The 27,384-nt window shown below is 40.4% G+C and overlaps 1 protein-coding gene across 3 annotated transcripts in view; it reads left to right on the top strand.

Moving 5' to 3' along the window:
• Positions 1–27,384, top strand: part of MOB3B (MOB kinase activator 3B) — a 91,336-nt gene that overhangs the window by 59,387 nt on the left and 4,565 nt on the right. For all 3 annotated transcript variants that reach the window (XM_014061873.2, XM_014061871.2, XM_087716137.1), the window contains one exon: positions 21,352–21,554. In XM_014061873.2, the coding sequence (XP_013917348.2) occupies positions 21,352–21,554 (203 nt within the window). The remainder of the gene's footprint in view (positions 1–21,351; positions 21,555–27,384) is intronic.

Genomic DNA, 27,384 nt, shown 5'->3' with positions numbered 1-27,384 from the left:
ATGAGGAAAAATTCATTTAATAGCTGTCTTGCTTAGCAACATAAATTTTGGGCTCAATTGTGGTAAGCTGAGAACTAACTCTATAGGAACCAATCTGGGGAAGTCTATTGTGTCTCATTGCTGTGCAGAATTGGGCAGCTAAAAATTCATAAATATGTGTGTTGGAACATAAAAACAGTAGATGACAAAATGTATGTTTCAGTGTCCATGACTGAATTCCTTTGCATATGTTTTTGGGTGCTAATTGAAAATTTTTCCTGTAGATCACTATTCAGTGTCACATATTTTAAAAAGGGAGAAGGAGAAGGAAAGGGGTTTAATTTATTATTTTCTTTCGCCCAAATTTTCAAGATTTTTTGTTGTTGTTGTTTTCTGTCAATCAAGATCCACCAACGAAAACATTCCATAATTTTAGAGTTTCCACTCTAGTCAGTTCCTAACTAGATTGCAGAGGGATCAGTTAATGTGTTTATAGAGCTTTCAGGCTTGACTTCCATTTAAAAACAAACATTTGCAGTTTTTGAATATATTAGGGCAAATAGGCAATATTTTGCCAGCTATTCCATAAAAGTATTCTGCTGCCTTCTAGTGCTTTAGCCAGCAAGAGACAGTCATTGCAAATATTGTGTAAATTGATCTGCCAAGAAACCGAGATACAATTCTTTTTTATTATCTAGAATAATAGAGAGGAAATTTATAGCAGGGGATATAATCCACTTGATTTGCAATACCTTCTCATGCGCTCATTTTCTGAAGTAGTTGGCATTCTTTTCTCTGCAAGCATTTTATTAGATTGACTTTCTGTGATGTGAGTGAGGGTGAGCTGCTTGACTGACAATTTATTATGCTGCAGGGAGAGGAATTGGATGTGTTACCATTTCCTTTTCTTATGAATATCATTTTTAGTATACAAGACTGGTCTCTAGTTGCATTTCAAACATGTTGAATATGTCTTTGTGTTGAACAGCTGTAGGGCAGATCATCACTGCTTTTCTGCTTAGTGCCAAATTGGACAGAAAAATCTAGGTTTTTAGTGATGGCTTGCCAAAATTATCAGATCGTTTTGGCAAAACAACAGCAAAAGAAGTCCAGGGTGGAACAGGGTTGTGGCCATACAGTTGTGGCACCAAATCCTCCACATGTAAAGAATTGTTGGAACTATTTTTGTCCTTTTCTCCACCTCTATTATCCTGGGTCTAGTGTGGAGTTTGAGATCCACTCTAAGTATATGCACTCTAGACTTTGATATGCTAATATTCCACAGTAAGAAAAGGATGAACTGGATGCAAAAATCCTGTACCTTGTTGCTGAATGCCTCTGAGCGTGAGAGCCTTTCATTATGATAAGTGCCACTTGCTTTCTCAATTATGAAGTATACCACACTTCAGTCAACAGGCTTCCTCCAGGGATGCTTCACATCTGAAAGGTTGCATTGTTGTTTAATGACACAGAATTGCATGGCTGGGCATTTGCATTTGTTCGGAGCTAACTACCGTAATTTGTTCATGCAACAATTAAAAACTAAACCAGCAGAAGAAGATACTTCCATGTTTGCCATCTTGAGCAAGCAAGCAAGATAAATAAATAGGTGTGTTTTTAATGTTGGTTTGATATTGGCAAGCCAAAGGCTGTGTTTGATATGCATAATTTGCAAGTGGTTTGCATAACATGCAGCTTAGCCAGTCTGTTGCAAATGTACCTAATGCATATGGGCCAGCATTAACCATAAAAGTTAGAAACCCACAAAGAATGTTTACAGACTTGCTTGCTGATACATATCTGTTAGTCATGTATGCCACATCAGCTGCTTGAAAAGAAATTACCGTGTGTTATTCTTTTGTAGGACATAGAAAATGCTAACTACAAAATTCTCAATGTTACATATTTACCAGTTTCATCTGTGCACTAGAAGAACACAGTTTTGGTTTTGTTTTCCTGTAATTACACCTCTGTTTATAAAGACCAGCTGTAGTAAGAGAGTATCCAGATAAATAATATGGCAATGGAGGAATTAATGTTTTTCCCCCACAAAAAACTTTTTAACCTTCAAAATCTATTTGTGTGCGTAAACCTTTGATCCTGGGTTGAGGTAGAAACTGGTTGTGAATCATTAAAGTGATAGTTAACATTGATGCTAAGGAGTTCGCTTTCACAGTTATTTACAATGTGGTTTGCTTATTTTTGTTGTTGCATAATGTGTAAATCAAGCCTTGTTAAACAAACCATTCTTAAAATGAGCAACAGCTGAGCAGGATGTGTGAAGAGAGCCAATATTTAATTGTGCTTAGGAAAAAGAATTCAGAATACTGGCATAAGAAGCTATGAGAGGCAGGGGTGTCAAACTTGCGTCGTCATGGTGGCGACACGTGTCGTACAGGGACTTTTTCCCCCTTCCCGAAACAAGGCGGGGGCAGCATGTGATGCATTTGGCCCATGGGCCCCGAGTTTAACACCCCTGGGTTAAGGATTATGTGAAGATTTCTTCAAATTGCGCATGGACAAATCGTGTGATCACCAAACCGATTGTTAAACTGGGAGGATCCCACTACTGGATATGCTAGAGCTTTTAATCTTGTGTACTCTTTGACAATGTTTTCAAAGTGAATGTTGATTCTTGAAATACTCTTTGTCTGTCAAGCTTAGTTTTCCTAAGAAATTATTGGATTGAATTGAATTTTGAATTTTATTATTTGTATGCCGCCCTTCTCCGGGAAGGGCTCAGAGCGACGAACAATTCAATAGGGGAGAAAGGGGAACATAAAACAACATACAAACAGTTAAAATAAGCAAGAGTCACGCAGCCATACAAGTCGAGAGGGGAGGGAACTCATCAACCCCAGGCCTGCCGGCAAAGCCAGGTTTTGACGGCTTTTCGGAAGGCCTGGAGAGAGGTGAGGGTCCGAATCCCTGCAGGGAGTTTGTTCCAGAGGGCCGGAGCTACCACAGAGAAGGCCCTCCCCTGGGTAGTAGCCAGATGGCATTGGCTAGTAGATGGAACCTGGAGGAGGCCAACCCTGTGAGATCTAATGGGTCTGTGGGAGGTAATTGGCAGCAGGCGGTCTCTCAAGTACCCAGATCCAATACCATGAAGGGCTTTATAAGTTACGACTAGCACCTTGAAGCGTATCCAGAGACTAATCGGTAACCAGTGCAGCTTGCAGAGGATAGGTGTAATCTATCAAATGAATGGAAGAAAATCCATGGAAACACCTGCCAGATTATTTAAAAGGGGCAAATTATATATTGTAATTATTATTTTTGAACTTTGTTTATAATCTGTGCATTGTTCTTATATATTATTATATATAATTATATATTATATGGGAAGATGGGTTAATTTTCATTTCTTACTCTGAGCATATTCTTGTTTTCTATGTCAGCATGAGCTATTATGATTCTGAAACAATTCAGAAACATGTAAATTATATATTCAGGGTGTACCAACCACAATATCTTATATATTTATCCATTTATTTACTGCAGATAAAACCTTATTGCCCTTAGGAATGTTCAAAGATTATCATCAAATGAGTAAGGAAGTGTTTGGAAGGAAATGGCAACCAATCGGAACATTTAATGTACTGTAATTTAAATTGTATGTGGGACTTGACTTTTGGTACACTCTGGTGTACGTACACAGGTACGTACATACACACACACACACACACACCCCTGTAGTGTGGAGAGGGACAATTTTGAATTCCAATATTGGCCCAGAATTCATTCCAAACTCTTCATTTTCATTTGCCCAATCTGATCAATATTACTATGGCTTTTAGTATTGTCCTAGCATCTATGAATATCTGTAACTAGATGAAAAATAAATGTAAGCAGAACTGTTTTACATCTCAGTGAGTGGTTGGGTACAAAGATGGAATGTGCACATTAGGAATGTAATACTAAACCTATTTTATAGTAATTGAACAATGGAAACTTTATAAGAGTACCCATTCATGTTTGTTTGACCTGACATTTCTTGGCAAGCTGTGCTACACAAGAATGTTGTACCTTTTGTGTTAAACAAAGCAACTGGTTACAAAATTATTTGCAACAACAGTTTATATTGTTCATGGAGAATATATCATGTCCTGAGAGCCCATTATGCCTCCACAGGTAATTGTGTTGTTGTAATACACTGGTATTGTGGGAGAATAATTGAACAAAAATTTGGACATACTGCATTATTCTACATCCCTTTAAAATGTTATATTTAGCTATAAGTAGATGATTTTGAATACTACCTTATGGAACATTTGCTTACAGATGTAAAATCCAAGGGATCAGCATCTTACAAGTAAGTGTATTTTGCCTGTCAGTTTTGAAATCTGATTCGCTAGGGCGCACAAATCTCACTTAAGGAGATCCTTAAGTAAGCCACTGAGGAACATATTTTCTCTGGAATGCCTGCTAACAGAATGAGCCGCTTGTTTTGGCTAATAGTTTATAAATATATACTAAATCAGTCTGTGCAATGCTTCAGATTAAATTCCAAAAAGATGGTTCAGAGTGGCAACTTGTTACTTGTTCCCAAGTACTCTGAAGTACCTTTTTTTAAATCTAAAAAGGCATTGCACAATCATGCATTTTTTCGGCTATGCTGGGCGTCTGATTTCTTTATGTAAAATTTGAGAGATTTTGTTCATGATTGCCTGCTTATTAGTTTGCTTTATTACATGTAGCCTTCTAGGTATGACTTATTCCATTCTGCCTTCTTTTATCAACACAACTGCCAAAAAATAAACAAGCCACTTGCCCTGTAGTGCTATAACTCCATTCCAGGTGTCAAAACCTGACATGCACTTGGCTTAATACAGGCCATAACCAAGGTGTCCCCTGAAAAACTGATTTAAAGCAATAAACATATATAAGTTTAATGAAAGATTTTGCTGCCTTGCTTCGAAGTTGTGTTCTAATGTTGTTTCCTATTCTGTCCTTTGCAATAGTGGCATGTATTACAACTGACTGTATAACATTTGCCCACAAAAGGCAATTACATGTTTTAGTTAACAAATAATGAATGTGCACAACAAATAAGACATTTTAAAGAAAAATGTGCAACGTTCTTTGCTAGGAAATTAGAAGACCATAGTATCCCTTCAGAAGTAAGCTTTCATTTATACCACCTTAATACCCCCGATTTTTCATGTTATCAGGGCTTAGCATTTTAAGGTTATTAAAACCTAAAACGGTAGGATCAACTTATATAATGGGCAAGGTAACTACATCACATGATGTAATAGGCAAAAGTGAAATTATGGGTTCCTGTGAGGTAAACTACAGTTATTCAGCATATCAGGGACACAAAGCTTGCATTTTGTGAAGGTATAATATTCTCAGGAGCATTTTTCAGATGTTAATTGGTAATAGAGGAAGTGTTGTAACTACAATTAAGCAGCATCTTTTAGGAAGGATAGATCATTTTCGATTCACACGTTTTTCTCAGCATTTGATCTTTTGGAAATGGGCAATTATAGAGAGATCTTTAACCTCTCATGTTTAGATAAGATATCAAGAGCGTGGTGGCTACTTGGTTTCAAGTAAACAGCTTGAAGAAAAGAAGTAAATATATTAACTTCTAGTTGAGAAAATGATATACCGAGATTATCCTGGTAATTCTGATGGATGATCTTTCAGAATTATTTGGAGTACGTTGGGTCCTACTGACTGTTTGGTGGTGAATGATAGATACTACAGTACCAAACATGGTAAGTTGTTTGGGAACTTTGGGAAGAGAGGACATTGCTTTGCAATGCTTCTGTTCTTGTACCTAAATACATTTCAGAGGGAGTTTTCAGAATCTGCATGAATCTTCTAAGAGATTTACATCTGCAGCTAATAATATGCCTCCTCTAATACGTAATTAAGGTCAATGAAGGGCTAGATGAGAATAATAAATGGAAGCCAAAGATGGGAGTTGTTCATTATATGGGAGGAGGCACAATTACAGAGAGAAAATTGATTAGCTTCTCTGAATGGATTATAGAACAAACATTTATTATTTGGGGAAGGCTTCTTATATCTGTATTTTTCTCTGCTTTCCTAGGTAAGATAATGGCTAAATATCCATTTTATCAATATTAACCCATAAGACCAGCTACTTCCTTTCTTAAGACACAATACATAAGTTAATAACCTTTAAGCTTGATTATGTAGTCAACAAATCCTTTTGGTCCACAAACATCAATTACAGAATCAGAATAGCCAGACTAATCTCTTGAAAGACACATAGGGCGTTGAACTGAGCTAAAGTCACTATAGTGGTTGCCAATGCATTTCTTGACAATATAAATATGTGCTTACCTTTAATACTTTATAAGTGTGTGGTCCAAGATATCTTCTTTATTAGTAATACCTATCCCATATTCTCTAGAATCAATACTTATAGCTACTCAATATGTCCTGTGATACCTGAGGATTGAACTTGATATCGCTGGAATTCATTATCTTCGAAGTTTAGAGCACATCTTTCTGAGCTAATGTTTAATGACTAAAAATGTAATTTGTTGTACATTTTTAAGTTTAACTTTTACATTTTGATAATAAAACATTAATAGACTTCAAGATGTACCATTAAAAAAACTGAATATTTTTATTGTATCACTAATTATTGATATTCATAAAATAAACAAAAACAGAGTAAGTTCCCAGTTTCACCTTCCAGAAGTATTTCTTTTATAAAGAACCAAGGAAGTGCATTAATTAAATAGCATCAATTGTTAAAAGGCCGCCATCTTTTTATCTTCACCAGTTCATAGTGATATTGTCCTGTTTCGTATTCTTTGAAAAGATCTTTAACAACTATTGGTTAGTATGATCACAAAAAAAATTAGAGGAAATTGCTTCCAGCTCATTGCTGAAAAGATCTTTCTTTGGTATTTATAATACAAATTCTTTCATTCAGATTGTGAGATTCATATTATGTTATTGGCTTTTTATACCAATGTCCAACAAAGGCATGGAATATTCACTTTTTCCTTTCTGAGAATGTATTTAATTATTTATATCCTTTGTTATTTTATAAATAATTCAAGGTGATAAACATACCTCATGCTCCTTCTTCCCCCTATTTTATTTTATTTTTTCGATTTCCTTCGCTACCCATCTCAGTAAGTTACTCAGGGCAGCTTTCAATCCAGAACATCTACAATTATTATTTTTTAAATAAAAAAATAAAAATAGTAGGAAACATTAAAAACTATAGAAAACAATAAAAGTACTCATGAGAGCAAGATGTTTGGTTCTCAAGATATTTTATCCACAACAGCAACCCTGTCTGATGAATTGGGCCAAGAGACAGTGACTGACCCAAAGTCACCAGCTGGTTTTCATGCCTAAAATGGGACTAGAACTCACAGTCTCTTGGTTTCTAGCCTGATACTTTAACCATTAGATTAAACTGGCTCTCAGAACAATTTCCGAGTCTAACAATCTATTGTTCCCTGAATGCAACTTAACAAATACGTTTTGGCAGCAATGTCTGTACAACCTTAATATGTTCCTATGGTTATGAAATAAAACATTCATTTTGTTATATTTTATATACCATTTCTTTCTGCTTAGGTAATAGTAAAGGAAATCTGAATGTAGTTTCCTTCAGATATTCTGAAATTTGGTAAAATGGCCTTTTTTAACTTCCTATCTTCCAGAGATGTTAGTCCACAATTCTATTTGAGTATATAGTGTTCTGTGCACCTCTGCATATAATTGTGCTGGCCACATGACCACAAGAATGTCTTTGGATAACTCTGGCTTCAGCAGCTAAGAAACAGACATCAGCACTGCCCCCTAGAGTCAGACACGATTGGATAGGAAAACCTTTTCCTTTAGAGCAGTGGTTCCCAAAGTGGGTGGTACCGCCCCCTGGGGGGCGGTGGGATGACTTAGGGGGACGCTAAGAGGCAAGGGGATGGCAGGGGGCACTAAGAGGCATGGGGAGGGCAACAGGGGGCACTAAGAGGCAAGGGGGGCAGCAGGGGGTGCTAAGAGGCAAGGGGGGCAGAAGGGGGCTGCTAATATGCAACTGACCGGCCTGGCTTGTGAAAAGGTTTTTTTTTAACAATTGGTGGGCAAGTGGATCGTGCATGGTGTTGTTAAGGGGGGAAAAAACCCCACCAATTGAATTTTCGTTGAGCTTACGAGAGAGCTCTTTGCCACTGGTTTAAAAAACAGTCACGTATTTTGTGCCATCATTTTCCTTTGCATGGAGATGCTGCTGGGTAAAAGTAATTGGGGGGAGGGGGTGATGAGCGGAAGTGTGGTCGCTCTCTTTTGGTGGTGTGGATTTTGGTTAGGGAGGTTTGGATTATCAGCAGGAGGGAGCTCACATTGCAATCTTCCTTTTCTAGTCTTGGAAATACGGGTGTTGTTAAACTCAGGGGAGCTTTCTTTGATATAGGTATAGCAATAGCAATATAGCAATAACAGTAGACTTATATACCGCTTCATAGGGCTTTTCAGCCCTCTCTAAGCGGTTTACAGAGTCAGCATATTGCCCCCAACAACAATCCGGGTCCTCATTTTACCCACCTCGGAAGGATGGAAGGCTGAGTCAACCCTGAGCCGGTGAGATTTGAACCGCTGAACTGCTGATCTAGCAGTCAGCCTGCAGTGCTGCATTTAACCACTGCGCCACCTTGGCTCTTAGTATACTGTTGTGGCCCAGCAGGAGCCGTTAGAGCTGCCACTAGACTCCCGACAGCGAAGGGCCCTATGAGTCGGCTCTGGAGGATGTGGAGGACCCTGGACAGGGTTCCGACTCCGAGCAGGGCACAGAGAAGCTGGTTGGCCACCAGGAGGCGCCTGAGCCCTGGACCAGTGGAGAGGAGACAAGGGAGTGTGAGCCTGAGGTCAGCAGTGAGTTGTTCCTGGATGCCTGGCACCGAAGAGCTAATAGGCGTCAGGAACAGTTGCACTCAGCTGACCACCAGGTGGTCATTAGGCTCCTCTCCAGACTATAAAAGGACTGCTTGTGCACACGCCCCTCTTGCAGAAGTCAACGCAGGAACTAATGTCGGAGAACATTATTGTGAGCTTGGCAGGCTGGATTGCTGCCAAGCCTTATCTGTACTGGATTGCTGCCCAAGCTTGTCTGTGCCGGTTTGCTGCCAAGGACCTGTCTGTCTGTTAATTAAATGCCGTAACTTATCTTTGGCTCGGCGTGTTTGTTGGTGTGGGATGAGGGGGGAAAGAAGAGTGTTCGGAGACTACAGTTGGTCCAGAATGCAGCCACGCGAGCGATATCGAGTGTACCTAGATACACCCATGTTACACCCATCCTCTGCGAGCTGCACTGGCTCCCTATTGGTCTCCGAATGCGCTTCAAGGTGCTAGTCATTACTTTTAAAGCCCTACATGGCTTAGGACCTGGCTATCTGAGAGACCGCCTCCTGCCACATACCTCCCAACGACCAATAAGATCTTACAGGTTGGGCCTCCTCCGGGTGCCGTCAGCCGGACAATGCCGGCTGGCAACCCCTCAGGGGAGGGCCTTCTCTGTAGCTGCTCCGGCCCTGTGGAACGATCTACCCGTAGAGATCCGGACTCTTTCCACTCTCTCGGCCTTCCGAAAAGCCACCAAAACCTGGCTGTTCCGGCAGGCCTGGGGCTGTTGAACAATGTCCAGCCCCATCTAGACAGAATGGATGTGTGTTATTTCTAAAAACTGTATCTTTTATTCTTAATTTTTTAACTTTTTTATCTTGTTTTTGTAAGCCGCCCAGAGTCCTACGGGATTGGGCGGCATACAAATTTATTAAATTTCAAATTTCTTGATAAATGACTATCAGACAACTTTGTTAAATTAACATTAACTAAAAAGGTTTTTAAATTGGATTTTGAATAAATTTGCAATTAATTGTTACGGTTTTGAATTTTACTGTTACTATCTTCCTTCCATCATGCAAACCACCCAGTCACATGACCCCCCCCAGCCATGCCCACCAAGCCACGCCCACATAACTGGTAGTAAAAAAATTGAATTCCACCACTGGGTGAGGGGCACTGAGGATCAGTTTGTAGCACCAAGAGGGCTGAAAAACTGCTTTAGAGTGCAGTACTGCAGGCTACGTCTGCTGACTGCCGGTTGCCTGCAATTTGGCAGTTCAAATCTCACCAGGCTCAAGGTTGACTCAGCCTTCTATCCTTCTGAGGTGGGTATCCTCAAATTGTTGAGGATAAGATGCTAACTCTATAAAATGCTTAGAGGAGGCTGTAAAGCAGTATATAAGTCTAAGTACTATTGCTATATGCATTATGAAGCAATCATGGTCTAGTACAGTGATGGGCAACCTTTTTGGCGTGGTGTGTCAAAAATCGGCAAAAAATCGAGCATAACTCGCGTTGTGTGTCACTTCGACAAAAACATAATTTTGCGCAATTTATAGTTTAAACTACAAAAATGTATAATGGCGCCTCACAGTTCCCGTTGCCACTCCGCTGTTCCCTGCTGTGGTGCGGTCGTAACCGACAGTCCCAGAAGTAGACTCTCTGTGCCGGCCTGACTGGAGAGAGGCGCGCACTGTTCCCGCGCTCCTCTCCTGCGGGTCCTCCCTCGCCGCACTGATGACGTGTGTGCACACGGCACGCACACCTTACCAGCAGCCCCTGCGCTCAGAAAGGAGTGGCGGCGATACAGTAAGTGAGTGTGGGCGGGGGAGATCACACGTCCCGCCCCCCCGTTCCTCCAGCACAGATTCTTTCATCCTCGGCGGCCGTGCAGGAGCCGAGGATGAATCGCATGAAATCCTGTGCGTGTCACCCCAAATGGCTACGCGTGTCAGCACTGACACGCGTGTCATAGGTTCGCCATCACTGGTCTAGTACCATGATGGCGAACCTATGGCACGCCTGCCACAGGTGGCACACGGAGCCATTTGTCAGGGCATGCGAGGCTTTGGCCATCTTTTGAGGCCGTTTTTCGCCGTCCGGAGGCTTCTCTGAAGTCTCCAAAGCGCAAAAAACTGGCCCTATGGGCAAATCGGAAGTTCAGGAACAGACTTCCGGTTTGCTCATAGGACTGTTTTTTGCCCTGGAGAGCCTTCAGGGAAGCCTCCTGAAGGCTCTGGAGGTCGAAAATTCGCCCTACGGGGAACCCGGAAATTTGGGAATGGTGACTTCTGGTTTGTCCGTAGGACCATTTTTTGCCCTTTGGAGCCTTCAGGACAATCTGTAAGTCACCATTCCCAAACTTCCTGGTTCCCTATAAGTCTGTTTTTGGCCCTCCAGAGGCTTCAGGGAAGCTCCTGAGGCTTCCGGTGGCGGGGAGGCTGTTTTTGCCCTCCCCAGGCTACTAGAAAGCCTCTGGAGCCTGGTGAAGGCGGAAAAACCACAGCAAAAGCGGGGGGGTTGCTGATTGCACATGCGCATGTTCTCGGGGGTGCACATGCTTAGCATTATGGGTGTAGCATGCTGGTGCACGACCCCCCCCTTGCTCCCCCCGCTTTTGGCATGGCAGCCAAAAAAGGTTTGCCATCACTGATCTAGTAGCTAGATTAATTTGAACAGTATTGAGGAGGCAGAATTCTGCTAGTCATAATAATGTTCATATAAAACAGATTGGTGTGTGAACACAGATTATATTACAACACCAGCCTGTTTTCCTTTTTTTCTCAATTGGACCATTGCAGATGCTTCAACATCTGGAAAGTTGCAGATAATTAATAGGTAGTCCACTTTACCTAACCATTTGCAGCTGTTGTGTTATTTTAGGAGAAACTGAGTCTTGCATCACTGGAATTGTTGGTTTTGGCATTCAGGACAGATACTTCCTTTATTAACATGCTGAGATAAATTGAAACATCTGGTTTGGAAGCTTGCTGTTTTTGGGGGCAGAAGTTTCCCAAGGGGCAGCTATAAGGAGTCCTTTTCAAACTGTGGCTTAAGAAGAAGGGAAGAGAATGTGTTAGCTGCCATTCTTGAAAGTCACCAATTGTGTTTGGGTTTTCTTCAAGCACATTCAACATTGCAATGTAAGCTTAAATTTGTTTCTAAACTAATTCTGCAATGGTATATAATCTCTCATCAGGGGAGTCTGTTTTCCTTTTTCTTCTCTACTTTTCTCCTTTGACTTGATTTTGAAGATAAAAAAAAGGAGAAATGTTATCTCCTGTGAATAGAGCGCTAAGCACAGAGCTTTATGTCTCTGTGTGAAAAACTAATGTATAAAACAGTTTTCCGCAACCTGATTGCTTCTTGGGGTGTGTTTTCTCAAACTTCTTCCAATTGTGGACCACTAAATAAACATTCATAAAATGCAGGGTCCACTGGTGAATTAGAGGTACCGTAGTTAGTATTCTCTACTGGACAAATTTGGGAAGGCTATGTGACAAGATTATCTATTGGAGTTCCACAGAGCCCAGTTTGAAAATCACTGAATGAAAAATGCAAAAATGCAACTTATCAGACTTTTTGGTGAACCTCCCTAAGAGCCAATCATTTTGGCCGATTGGTAGATTTATAGTGCTTGGAGGTTTTAAGAAGCCAAATGGATGACTAAAGCCTTGCAAATGCTTAAGGCACAGATTTTTGTCTTTAAAATGTGCCATAAGCCTTAAAAATCCCAGCAGACTTCAATATATAACTCAAAACTTGACGAGATCCAAGTCAACTGCAGTTGTAAATCTCTGCTATATTAGAACCATGTCTCAAAATATGCCCCGCAAACAAGCCATCGTGACTATCAGGGTGTGTGAAGTGCTTCCCACAATAGCTGCTTTTACACGGATCCTGAGGTACTTCAGTATTTCCTTGATGGAAATGATTAATTCACCTTCCACGGTATATACCCCTAATGGCAAACCTATGGCATGCATGCCACAGATGGCACACAGAGCCCTCTCTGCAGGCACACGAGTCATCACTGAAGCTCAGCTCCACCACGCATGCTGGTCAACTGGTTTTTGGGTGTCTGCCGTGCAATCACGGGGGCACATATGGGAGACGGGCATGCACGAGGGGGCAGGGGGCATATGCGGGGGGCGTGCACGGGGGCAGGGGAGCATGGGGCTGTGTGTGCAGTGTGCATGTTGGGGACAGGGAGAGCACGGGGGTTGCATGTGAATGCTCATGGGTCGTGCACACATTGCATTATAGGTGCATGCGCACTGTCGGCACTCAGCAACAAAAAGGTTAGTCATCACTGGTATATATCATCTCTCAAACTTTAGACACTTACGAAACACTTCAACTTGCTTTCTGCTTACTTTCTGGATTGTTGAGTACTGCCTATGATAACTGAAATTAACTGGTCATATAGCTTAGTTCAGTCTTCCTTCATGGAAAGAAGTCATTTGTGCCCATGATTTCCAGAAGCTACAGTAATGAGTAGAATAGCGGGAATTACAGTCCAATCCCGCACAACAGAAAGCTGTTTATGGAACAAGCTGCCTTAGTTATACAAATGTTTTATTGGGATTATTATGTTCTTCAGATGAAGATGACCTTCAGGATCCTTCCAGGGCCCCCATTATTTTTGCAAGGCTAGAGTTGTAACACTCTGAAATGCACAGATGGACTGCTTGTAAATGCAATGGTGGCCTACTTGTAAATATAAATGGCAATTTAAAAGAACCTAACCTAGAGCCTCATACTGTCAACTCCAGTTTACAGAGTTTGTTCTATTATACTCCTTTATTCAGGGGATGAATCGGTAACACTGCTTGAATCAGAGCCAAACCATTCATCCAGTAATACATTCCTTTGCTCTATTTAAGCAAGTAGCTACTAGCACAGTTTCTCCCCCAAATCCCCCTTTTATTTCTTCTTTAATAATTACTGCTTTGTGAGCTGATTTAATGCTTTAATCACCTACTCTCCAGTGCCTGCCTGTAAAATTATTTCTTCTTTTACAACATGTTAGGTGTTTCTGTCTTTATAAGTCAAATCAATTTAAATATCATTTCCCCCTTGTAAAGCATTGGGAAAGCAGAATATAAAGAATGTGTGTAGGCTGGGGACCAGTGTGGATTTTTATACAGAAAAAGAAGGGCCGTAACATGAAATACTTTAAAAAGGTAATTTTATTCCAAATATAGACAGAGCAGAGGTGGTATTCAGCAGGTTCTGGCCAGTTCTGGAGAACCGATAGCGGAAATTTTGAGTAGTTCGGAGAATGGGTAAATACCACCTCTGACTGGCCCCGCCCCCATCTATTCTCTGCCTCCCAAGACCCAGCTGATCAGGAGGGAATAGAGATTTTATTGTATCCTTCCCCTGCCAGACCCATCAAGCCACGCCCATCAACATTTATGTTGCCAAGTGAAACATTTGTTAAGTGTGTTTGCCCCATTTTACAATTTTTCTTGTTAAGTGAATCATTGCATTTGTTAAGTTAGTAACATGGTTGTTAAGTGAATCCAGCTTTCCCATTGGCTGTTGCTTGTCAAAAGGTTGCAAAAGATGATCACATGACTCTTGGATACTTCAACCATCATAAATATGAGTCAGTTGCCAAGCATCTGAATTTTGATCACATGATTGAGGGGATGCTACAATGGTTGTAAGTGTGGAAAATGGTCATAAGTCACATTTTTCAGTATCATCGTAACTTTGAACAGTTGCTAAATGAACTGTTGTAAGTTCAGCACCACCTGTATATAAATCCTCGTTGAACAACCCTTTTATATATTACTGATTTTTGAAAGATATGAAAGAAATAACTTAAAGTGAAACCAATGGTCCCTGAGCAGAGTCCATTGTCTTGTGTTCTTGCTCATCTTTCTATTGTTACAACTTCTCATGATTGTGATATAAGAGGCAAAAGGCAATTACAGTGTTTCCCCAAAAATAAGCCCTAGCTTGATTTTTTTCAGGATGCTCATAATATATGCCCTACCCCCAAAATCAAACCCCGTTAACCCAAACCAAGAAAGACCAGGAGGCAACTGGTCTTTCTTGTTTTTTCTTTGAAGATGTTTCGCTTCTCATCCAAGAAGCTTTTTCAGCTCTGACAGGATAGTGGGAAGTGGAAGGTTTTCCATAGGGCGAAGGGAAGAGGATTCAGGAATGGGTGTTGCTTTGCTCTTCTGCTTGGAGACTGAGCCTGTCATCTTTTTAGCAATGCCTTCTTAGCGGGAACTTCACCCAGTTTCAGCTCGGTCTTTGTCAGTCGAGACGTAGATTTTTTTACTCCGTTAATGGTTATTCCTGGACTCTCTTCTTTGAATTGGATAGAAATTGGACACACATTCACACAGTGGGAGAGGTGTGGTGTTTAAAAATTGCTTTCTAAATTTATTGGATTACAACTCCAATACACAATTCTGCACATGAACTCTTGCATGGTCAACCTAATCTCTTCTTGCCGCTTTCCTATTTTTCCCAAGGAACTCACATGCTGACTCTTTGACCCGTGCTGCAAAGTACCGATAATGAGCTTGTGGCTGGCCCCTTTTAGCCTTTCCTCTCACTTAGATCGCTACTGTCCTTCTAACAACTTAATTGACCTCTTCCTATGGCTAGTTATGTAACCATCTTCCTGTTCCCCCTATCAATTTCCTTCACTCAACATAAGGAGCAAGTATTATTTCCTCATTCCCACATGCTGATATAAAAATACAAATGTCAGCATTGTGATAGACAACACTGAGGTTGGTTCTCTATGCCAGATGGGAGGGGGATCCCCAGAGCTATTAATGCATATACTAAGACCCCTAAACATGAATATAAGTCAGGCTACAGCTCCCCCGTCTGAATGTACAGGTAGTCCTCAACTTACAATAGTTCATTTAGTGACTGTTCAAAGTTACAATAACACTGAAAAATGTGACTTATGACCATTTTTTACACTTACAAGCATTGCAGTATCCCCTCGGACATGTGATCAAAATTCAGATGCTTGGCAACTGACTCATATTTATGATGGCTTATATCAGTGGTTCCAAAGTGGGCAGTACCACCCCCTGGGGGGGATGATGTAGGGGGGTGCTAAGAGGCAGGGGGGCGCTAAGAGGCAAGGGGGGGAAGCAGGGAGGCGCTAAAAGGTAAGGGGGCAGCAGGGGGGTGCTAAGAGGCAAGGGGGTGGCAGGGGGGTGCTGAGAAGGCAAGGAAAAAAAGATTGTGTATTGTGTTTTCTGCAGAGGGCATCGCCCCTAGGTTGGTAGCTTCCCCTTAGCTAATTCTCAGATGGAAAGGAGAAACTTGCCAAGCAGAAGATGGACTGTTAAAGCCCATCGGCGCGGGCGAAATTACCCAAAGAAACCTGGAAATAGCCCCTCCAATCACTGCCTTCCTCCCAGGAGAGGCACGTGCACCGCTTCTATCGCCTGCCCCCCAACACTGCTGGCATCTTAACCGACCAGCTTGGCTTGTGAAAAGTTTTTTTTTTAATAGTCGGTGGGCGGGGAGATCGTGCAGGGTGTTGTTAGGGGGGGGGGAAACCCCACCAATCGAATTCTAGTTGAACTTGCGAGAGACCTCTTTGCCACTGGTTTAAAAAATGGTCACATATTTCGTGCCATCCTTTTCCTTTGTATGGAGATGCTGCTGGGTAAAAGTAACTGGGGGGAGGGGTGATGAGCGGAAGTGTGGTCAATCTCTTTTGGTTGTGTGGATTTTGGTTAGGGAGATTTGGATTACCGGCAAGAGGGAGCTCACATTGCAATCTTCCGTTTCTAGCCTTGGAAATACGGGTGTTGTTAAACTCACGGAAACTTTCTTTGATATAGGTATAGTATACTATATGTATATACTACTATAGTATAGGTCAGGAGACCCCAAACCTGGCAACTTTAAGACTTGTGGACTTCAACTCCCACAATTCTCCAGCCAGCATAGCTGGGAGTTGAAGTCCATAGCTGTCTGGAGAATTCTGGGAGTTGGAGTCCACAAGTCTTAAAGTTGCCAAGTTTGAAGACCTCTGGTATAGGTTCTCCTGCTTGAGCAGGAGACTGGACCAGAAGACCTCCAAAGTCCCTTCCAGCTCATTTATTCTAAAGTTTAAAAAGCTCCACAATGCTGGTCGTGGGTGGATTTTCTTTTAGGATATGTGTTTAGTTTTTGAAATATCCCCATTCCCATCCTCTCTCCTTGCAGAATTACTGGTTTTGAATAGTTGGTTCGACGAGCAGAAGTTTAGCCATTAAAACCGCGTAAGCATTTAAAGGCAGAATGTCTGTGTCGTGCAAAATAATTGGCGATCTGAAGGAGATAAGATTATATTGTATGCCTTTGTATGTGTGGATATGTGCACACAAAATTTTTGCAGAGCACCTCTTGGTTAGCATAGCCAATAAGAAACTTGGCCAATAATATTAAGGCAAGAATGAGCAATTATCTGTCCATGGTTGCTTAAAAAAATGACACCAGAGTTTCTTGCCATTTCTGGATGGGGCCTGGATGAAAACAGTAATACAAATCTTAACATTGAGATTTTTTTAAAAAAAAGGAAAAATAGATTGTACTTCAGTTTTGCTTAGATGCGTGAAGTGAGTCAACCATTTTTGATATTTAGACCACCAAATCTTAAAGACTACAGATGGTTTGGAAGGAGTTAGTAGCAAAGCTAGTGTTGATATTGATGGAAATTCCAGATTGGGTGATAAATCCATTTTCAGTTCCTGAGGAAGATGGGGTAGTGGAGGAACAACTCATAGAGCTGCAAAATGACATTGAGCTGAAGCCAAAGTTTAAGAAATCGTACCAAGAGTTTTGGTTACAGAAAGAAATATCTGATCGGTATCCTGCACTATGGACAGTGGTTAGGAAGTTCCTTGTTGCATTTCCAACATCATATTTCATGGAACATGGCTTCAGTGTGGTCATCCAACTTCTCTCCAAGCAAAGAAATCGACTCCAGATTACTGAACGTGGTGATTTAAGACTCCTGCTAAGGGGCTTAAAACCAGACATTGGGAAACTGGTATCACTATATCAAGCCCATCCATCACATTAAGAATTTACTGAACAGTGAAGTAGTTACTAAATTTTACTGAATTTACTAAGTTACTAGTTACTAAGGTTCTTGATAAATGACTATCAGACTTTGAAAACCTGATATCACTGGATCATGTTCAACAATTTTGTTGAATTAACATTAACTAAAAAGGTTTTTAAATTGGATTTTGAATAAATGTGCAATTAATCGTTACAGTTTTGAATTTTACTGTTACTATCTTCCTTCCATCGTGTAAACCACCCAGTCATGACACCCCCCCAGCCATGCCCACCAAGCCACACCCACAGAACTGGTAGTAAAAAAAAATGAATTCCACCACTGGGTGGGGGGCACTGAGGATCAGTTTGTAGCACCAAGGGGGCGGTGGACTGGAAAAGTTTGGGAACCACTGGATTATATTATGAGCATCCTGAAAAATCAAACGGGTCTATTTTCGGGTAAGCACTGTAATTGCCTTTTACTTCTTGTATCACAATCATGAGCAGTTGTAATAATAGAAAGATGAGCAAGAACACGAGACAATGGATTCTGCTTAGGGACCATTGATTTCATTTTAAGATATTTCTTTCATATCTTTCAAAAATCTAATATAGAAAAGGGTTATTCAATGAGGATTTATATACAGGTAGTGCTCAACTTACAACAGTTCATTTAGTGATGGTTCAAAGTTACAACGATACTGAAAAATGTGACTAATGACCCTTTTCCACCCTTAACAACCTTTGCAGCATCCCCTCAGTCATGTGATCAAAATTCAGATGCTTGACAACTAACTCATATTTATGATGGTTGCAGTGTCCAAAAGTCATGTGATCATCTTTTGCGACCTTCTGACAAGCAACAGTCAAAAGGGAAAGCTGGATTCACTTAACAACCATGTTACTAACTTAACAAATGCAATGATTCACTTAACAACTGTGGCAAGAAAAGTCGTAAAATGGAGCAAAGTCACTTAATAAATGTTTCATGTGGCAACATAAATGTTGGGCTCAATTGTCGTAATCTGCAGACTACATGTTTTGCTTTTATTAGTATTATTTTTATAAATAAAGTGTTGCTTGATTGCTTTCGTTCAAGGGTCTGTTGATTATTCTTTCTTAGCCTTTGGTTAATGAGATGGGACATACTGTATGTGCATTAGTCCAACCTACCCTTTGGGATGAAAAACTTCATTTTGGAAGTTTTGAACTACTATCTGCTGAAATATCCAATCTACATTTTTATTTTATTTTTAATCATCAGAATGGCAAAAGAAGCCTCTGGAATCATCTGACAATGTTTTTATAATCAATTACAATATCCTTCTGTCCGCTTAAGAGAATTGAACCTGAAGGCATAACTTTGTCATAATTTCACTCCTACGTTGAGGGCAGATATCAAATGATAGTCCTCTCTGCTTTTCAATATGAAATCACTGAGAACAGTCGTTAGGGGATGTCAAGCTGGATGCCACTTCTGGGTGGATGACATATTTCTCTTTCCCATGTTTATGTTGCCTTGGTGGATTGCTGCTTGGGCCATTTTGCAAACTGGATGAAATGTATATCAGGCTTAAACTGAATCCAGACAAGATACCATGACTTTTGTAGTTGGGGGAAACGCTATTCATATGAATGGGACTACATCTAGGGGTGGGATTTTACTGGTTTGGACTGGTTCGGGTGAACCAGTAGCTCCAACCATCAGCTGGGAGTGAACTGGTTCGCCCCAATGATCAGATGGGCCCACCGGCCTGCCCTCCCACACTATTTTCCTACTTTTATATTCTCAGCTGTTTTGCGCAGCAGAGCAGATTGCCGTGCAAATCAGCTGTGCTACTCCTCCGAAGAAACCCGGAAGTGAAGATTTCTTCAAACTGAGCACACACGCACAAATCACACGATCACCGAACCGGTTATTATCCCACCACTGATTACATCTGTCCTTAATGCAGTAGAAAAGATCAGACCACTGTTTCTGCTCACTCAATGCTCAGAGAGCTTGAAGAGATCCCGCTCCTATAATATTTACCTTAGCAGGTTTCAGTACCTTACCTTTATTTATACTGGAGAAAAGCTATCGAACCAGTGCCATACAGATTTCGTTTGTCCATCAGGGGGCAAGATAAAAATCATGGGCCATATAATTTCCTCCTATCTCAATATAGACATTTCTGCATGCAGGGAAAGTGAAGAGATTGGCACTGCAGAAGCAATGTGATTTAGGTAGCAGAAATAAAGCTTACTTACTCATTTTACTTCTGTTAATCAGTTTTGGCAGTTCTGAACCACTTCTGTCCAGTGCTGCAGCATATGAGATCCAGTTTAATGATTAGGCTAGAAAGCTGGAAACCATAAGTTCAAGTCCCACCTTAGCCAGAAATCCAGCGGGATGACTTTGGGTCAGTCATTCTCTTTCAGCTCAACCCATCTCACAGGATTGTTGTGGTGGGTAAAATAGGAAGAGGGTGTGTTGAATATGTTCATCACCTTGAATTATTTGTATAAATAATAAAATGCCAGGATAAAAAAATACAAATAAAATAAAATATTTGCTGAAAAAGGAAGTAAGGGACATCTCATCTGCAGTGTTTACCAAGCAATAGGATGGAAAATATGATGATAAATTTAATTATAGAAATGTTGATTTGCTCATGTTGTTAGAGTTGTTCATGTTACTAGAGTTAGTCAAATTGGGGTGGTCTATAAACATTGTCAGATAAATGTGGTTTTCAAAATCTCTGTTTTAGGCTTACACTATGCTGTTGTGGTAATCTCTTTTGGATTGTTGCAGATTTTAGGAATAAAGTTGTTGTGTTTGTTAGTGGTAAATGTTGTTACTATCATGAAATTAAAATCACAGAGAGAAATAACCAATATCCAGAAAGCCAACAGAAAAGCTACCATTCTGAAGACTAGTTTAAAACAACAACCACCAGCAAAAACTATTATTATGCATTAAAAGATATACAATATTATATGAGATTGGTGGGCATATGAGAGAGAGGGTGGGAGGGAAGAAGGAAGAGAGGAAATTGGCAATAGCACTTAGATTTATTTACCGCTTCATAGTGCTTTTACAGCCCTCTCTTAAATGGTTTACAAAGTCAGCCTATTGCCCCCAACAATCTGGGTCCTCATTTTACCCACCTGGGAAGGATGGAAGGCTGAGTCAATCTGAAGCCTGGTGGGATTTGAATTGCTGAACTGTAGCTAGCAATCAGCAGAAGTAACCTGCAGTACTGCAATCTACTGTGTCACCTCTGCTCTTAATTAATTGATTCCTGTGAGAATAAATCAATATTTCCCTAGCACTGAAAATATGTTGTAGATATTTTTCAGCTTTCATGTGGAAACAATTCAGAGCCAGTGTATATACTTGGAAAAAACCTGGATCCATACAGGCTCAAGTTCATGTAGTAGAAACATCCTGAAAAATGTTATACTTTCAGCTAACAAAATGTCAATCATCTCTATTCACAGGTGTACCATTCCCCAAAAACTTCCTCCAGATCTGCAAAAAGATCCTGTGCAGGCTATTTCGGGTGTTTGTACATGTTTACATTCATCACTTTGACCGCATCATAATCATGGGGGCTGAGGCCCATGTCAACACCTGTTACAAGCACTTTTATTATTTTGTCACAGAGCTCAACCTCATAGACCGTAAGGAACTAGAACCTTTGGTGAGTATTTTATCTCTGCCCAGGCATTTAAAAAAAAAAACACTCCGATTTTTGTGTTTTTTCCTTATAATTATCTGAGTCTTCCGCTCAAATTGTGTCTCTACGTGTTCGTGCACTCTCTAATAAGAAAAAAAATCACACATTTTAGAAAGATTTTAAAACTGTCTTGCAAGTTTTCATAATATGAAGAATATCAAATTAATTACTGTCTGTCTTTTAAAAAACTGTGTTTGTGTGTGTAATTTTTGCAATATTTATTGATATTTTTTTCTTTTGGTTTTGCCAAACTCATCCTGGCCTCTGGACTATACATTGTGATATAATTCTTTACAGCTAAGGATAGTCTGATGCTACCAATTCACAAGACAATTATCTAGAATACAGCAAATTATCATCCTTAAAGGATCCTGGATAGCAAAACTGATAGGATTTCCAGCCGATAGAAAGCTTTGTAGTAGAACAAGATCCTGGATTAGACAGATCAATTGTCTTTCACTGGAGCTTATACAAATCTATTATCTTGAATAATGTAATATGCTAAAGTATTTTAAGTTTCTGTAATTATATTTATTTGGCTGTTGTGGTCTGTTACCTCATTTCTGTTCAGCAGAATGTACAGATAGTCCTTGACTTACGGCCACAATTGAGCCCAAATTTCTGCTAAGTGAGACGTTTGCTAAGTGACTTTTGCCCCATTTTAGGACCTTTCTTGCCACAATTGTTAAATTAATTACTGCAGATGTTTAAGTTAGTAACACGGTTGTTAAATAAATCTGGTGTCTCCATTGACGTTGCTTGTCAGAAGATTGCAAAAGGTGATCACATGATCCTGGAGTAATGCAACCGTCATAAATATGGGTCAATTGCCAAGCAGCTGAATTTTGATCACGTGACGACGGGGATGCTGCAACAGTCATAAATATGAAAAATGCTCATGTCACTTTTTTCAGTGCCGTTGTAACTTTGAATGTTCACTAAATGAACTGTTATAAATTAAGGACTACCTGTACTGTGCCTGTACAGGTGTTTTGCATCAAGTGATAAAATTAATGTGATCTCATCACTTCCCCTTATTAACTTTGGATACTGAGTTAATATTCTTAGGATCCTTTTTACCTCTCTAACTAAATTTAATTAGCCATGGAATAGGTAGTCATTCCAGAACTGAACTGATTGTATTAAAGTCAAATACTATATTTTATTTTCAAACTCAAAAAGAATCAGTATTTCTTATATATCAGTGTAAAAAAATTCTGCATATCATCTTAACTGAAATATGGAGGAAACAGAAGACATTCCCCTCGTGTGAGTATTTTAGCTTTCAACTCAATCAGCTTTAAATTGCATGTTGCATTCTGTAGATTGTAGTAGATTAAAGGTTGCTTGCTTATCTGTAATTACAGTAATTTAAGTCATATTTGCAGAACAGTTGTGAAACAAGGAGTAATTGGAAAGCAGACTCTTACTTTGTTGCCAAACTATTTGAGCAGTTAACTTCATATGTTTGATGAAAGAAAAACTTTAAACACTATCCCCTTGTTTGTGGACATTTTATCATTCCAGAGAGCCTGAGAATGTAAACTGAATGTGTATACTCAGTCCATACTTTGAAGCTTTTCAATTGAATCTGAAAGTTCAGGCAAACTGAACAAATCTGTTAAATTCTCAGGCCCAGGCAAACATTTGGGCCTGAGAATTTCAGGATTTATTTTCTTCATAGCTTAATTTTGTTGTCTGGAAAGTAATTAATGATAGAACTGCCATTTTAGTAATACATTGGACACTCCATCTGGACTTGAGATTTGATCTAATATTACCATGTTTCCCCCAAGATAAGACAGGGTCTTATTTTCTTTTGACCCCCCCCCCCCCAATGTTTCCTGGCCCTTATTATTGGGGGGGGGCAGATTGGTTTGGGTTGCCGGGTGGCTGCTCTCTTGTGAGTGAGCACCCAAAGAGCCGGGCACAGCCTCAGGGGAAAACAGCAGCACAACACAGCAGCCATGAGGTGACCATGCTCACAAGCAGCTGCTCGGCAACCCCCCTTCCAAGCTGCGCAGAGCGCCACTCACTGACCTAGTAATATCCCAAAGACACTAAGCTACATGGTGCTCTGCCTGATTGGAAAGGGAGGTTGCGCGAGCACCTGTTCCTCCCCAGCTTGAGTGCCTCCCAGCCTCACCCTGCCCTGGTCCAGCTCTCCCTGCAGGCGCTGTGGCGCTCCGAGCATAACCAGCTTCCAAACTCCGGAGATCCGCTGCCGAGTCAACCTCCCCTTTCCAGCACAGTGCCACTCACCAACCTAGCGGTATCTGAAGGCAGCAAGCAACGTGAGCACTTTTGCCCCCCTCCCCCCAGCTCCTGTGGCTTGGCGCCTTTGGGATATCGCTAGGTTGGTGAGTGGCGCTCTGCCTGGCTGGAGGGGGGGTTGTCCAGGGGGCTTATTTTCAGGGGAGGGTGTATATTTTGCCTATCCAAAAAATACGGCATGGCATTATCAGGACATGGGGAAACACAGTATTTCCTACTCACTGCTGAGTTGTAGCCTACTATTATTAGTATCTCCTTGTAGTTGTTTCAGGAAAATGAATCTTTATGAGAGCCTGCTATTCACTTACAGACATAGTTTAAGAATTATACCCCACACTTCTGATCATGTTTAGAATGTGCACATATAGGTAGTCCTTGACTTAACAACCATTTGTTTAATGGCCGAAGTTACAATGGCCTTGAAAAAAGTGATTTATGATCATTTTTATGCTTATGACTGTTGCAGCCTCCCCGTGGTCATGTGATCAAAATTTGGCCGCTTGGCATGTATTTATGACAGCTGCAGTGTTCTGGAGTCGTGTGACCACTGTTTGCAACCTTCTGATAATCAAAGTCAATGGGGAAACCAGATTCATTTAACAACCGTGTTACTGTAGTGGCCTGCCAGCGGCCAGCAGAGCTGGCAGCAGATTCAGACAGTGAGGAGGTTGGGGAGGAACATGGACCAGTTCTGGAATCTGGGGAAGGCTCTGATGAGGCCTCTGTATTGGAGGCAGAGAGGGGGCCAGGGCCGTATGCCAGCTATCAGATGCCTTCAGAGTCAGACATCAGTGAGGCAGACGAACAGCTGGAGAGCATTCCCAGTGTACGCATGCATAGAGTTGCCAGACAAAGGGAACAGCTAAAGAACAGGAGTCGATGTGGAAGTAAGGCACAGAGGAGTGAAAGCGGAGTGGAGTTGCAGGACACAATTAGTTTGCTTAATTGGTTCGTGACTCTCCAAGACTCCTTGCCAAGTTTTGCAGATATTGGCCTGTCAGCTCTCCAAGCCAGATAAGGTCTGTGACTGTAAATTCTCCCTTAAAAGACTTTGCTGGATGTGAATGAGCAGAATTTACAGTAAATTAATAAAAGGGTTTTTTGTTGGGACAAGGAGTTTGTTTCATCCTCTTGGGAAACTTAGGTCAAAACAGTTATTAACTTAATAATGCAGAGATTCACTTAACAACTGTGGGAAGGACGGTTGTAAAACGGGACAAAATTCACTTAAGAAATGTCTTAAGAAATTTCGGGCTCAGCTGTGGTTGTAAGTCAAGGACTACCTGTATCCCAGTTTAGTAGCAGCAGGTATTTGGGATCCATAGGCACATGTTCTTCTTCTCTCCATAACTGCTGTATAAGGAATGTGATGGCTTTGAAACTCTGGGCAGGCAAATTCTCTAGCATTTCAGGAGGCGATTTTCTATGAAGAAAAACAAAAGGAAGAAAAATCTGCCAGAGGTATTGAATTAAGATGTTGAAGATCAGATGTATGTTTCTTTCTTTGTACTTTTTATGCTAATTACCATATTTCAAAATGTATTGTAGATATGTGACATTTGATTGGCTTAGAGTTGCCATTACATAATTGCATTAAAATATTTTGTATCATGTATTGCTAGAATGAAAATTCTAACAACAAGGATATGAAATATTTTGCGATTACAAGGAAAACCAAGGCACAGGGAAGGCTTTCCATGACATGGTATATGAAATTTAAAGCATAATCTTCAGGATCACTAAGTGGTTCTCCAAGGCAACCTACATATTGTTGTAATTAAAGAACATTAGTTGTATTGGGAGAAAGTCCCTGACTCAAATTTTAGCTTGGCCATAATGTCTGTCTGTAATAATTGGGCCTGAGAATTTCTTTTGTTGCCTGGCAAGTAATCACTTTATCACCTACAGTGATAGAGTTGTACTGATTGTGAAAGTAATTCAGAAATAGATATGAGTAAATTCTTTTATCTTTCAGTTGACATATGATAACTTCCAAATGCTTTGAAGATTTTAGAAGAAGGCTTATAGAAACAGAATTTATTACTGTATGATTTGTAACTAAAAGAGATGGTCAGTAAACTATAATTTCAAACATCCTTCTCTTTTGGCCACGAGAGATAATATTTTCCATTAGCTGATAACGTGGGGTTGCCCAGGTATTTATTTATAGGGGGAAAATATGTGGACCAAATGTAATTTCTAATTTTGAATTTTTTCCTTTACCAGAAGGAACCCCCTTGTGGAGTACTGTGAATCCATTACCATGGCAACTCCACTGTGCTGCACATAGAAGCCATTTTAAGGCACAAAGGCTGTATCTTAACAGAACACACACCCCAAGGAACATACATACACATCCATGTATATGTATGTATACATACATACATACATACATACATACATATATGTATATTCCTGCTATAAGGTTTTGACCATGGCAAAAAGATTTGCAACTCTGTACTCTGCTGACATCTTTTTTCTTGATTTGTATGGAGACTTGCCTCAATTCTCCATGAAGCCTCAATTGTAGCATTCCATGGATTAAAAATATTTCAATTTCCAGGCAGTATCTGACTAAAATGAAACATTTAGCATTTCTTCAATGTTTACTTAACCATTTGTTCATTTCTCTGCATGGTTAAAAGCTCAGACTTACTGTTATGAAAAAAACAGCAGTGTAGATTTCATAATAAATGGTCTAACTATTAAGTTGACGTTTTGCAGTACAGTACTGGACCTTGAAATGTGAGGGTGGGCGGGCTTGTTTCACACTTAATAAATAGCTTTGTGTCTATAGCTAAGAAATTAATCTGTTGTTTGGCCTTTATAGGCGCCAAATTGTTTAAAGAAGGAGGGGGAACATTTGCTTCAGTTTTGGAATTGCAAACATTTGCAAACCTACACAATCTTTTCATTTTGGCCTCTGTAGCCCAAACCATTACTTTCTCCCTCTTTTCTATGTTTGCCATTCAGCTATAGTCCTAAGTAGAATTGGGTTAGAAATCAAAAGGGCCAGGTTTTATAATAAATATTTAATTTGAAGGCCAAGCACTTGACACAACTGAATACATATAGATATATACCATATTACAACAAACCTTTCAAATGTGTGATATATTAGCAGGCCGTTCTGTGGCAAGAATAGGGGGTCTTGTATGCTGTATCTTTGCATATGTCAGTATTCTATATCTATAGCATAGAAGAAGTAACTATGTATACAGACATTCAGCCCTTAATCATCCATCTGTATTTTTCCCCGTTCTGAAATTCCCCAATATTTTTTTCTTGACTAAAAGTAGGTCTCAAAATGCCTGTCTGTTGGGAATGGGGGTGAAGGGGAAGACTAGCTTGGAAAGAAATTGCAATCTAAAAGAGGGGTTAAGCCTCCAACTGATACCTTCCCTCCAAATCACAATTATCCTAAAAATAAATTGGGAATCCATTCTGAAGGGTCAAGGCTTACACTGTAATCCTAATGTTTCAGTTTAGATACTCTAGAGCAGGGTCCCCAATCTTTTGG

This window comes from Thamnophis sirtalis, unplaced genomic scaffold (assembly GCF_051295495.1).
Source record: "Thamnophis sirtalis isolate CommonGarterSnake01/CBP01778 unplaced genomic scaffold, rThaSir2_p1.2 scaffold_5, whole genome shotgun sequence".
Taxonomy (NCBI): Eukaryota; Metazoa; Chordata; class Lepidosauria; order Squamata; family Natricidae; genus Thamnophis; species Thamnophis sirtalis.
This window is presented reverse-complemented; position numbering and strand designations above follow the sequence as displayed.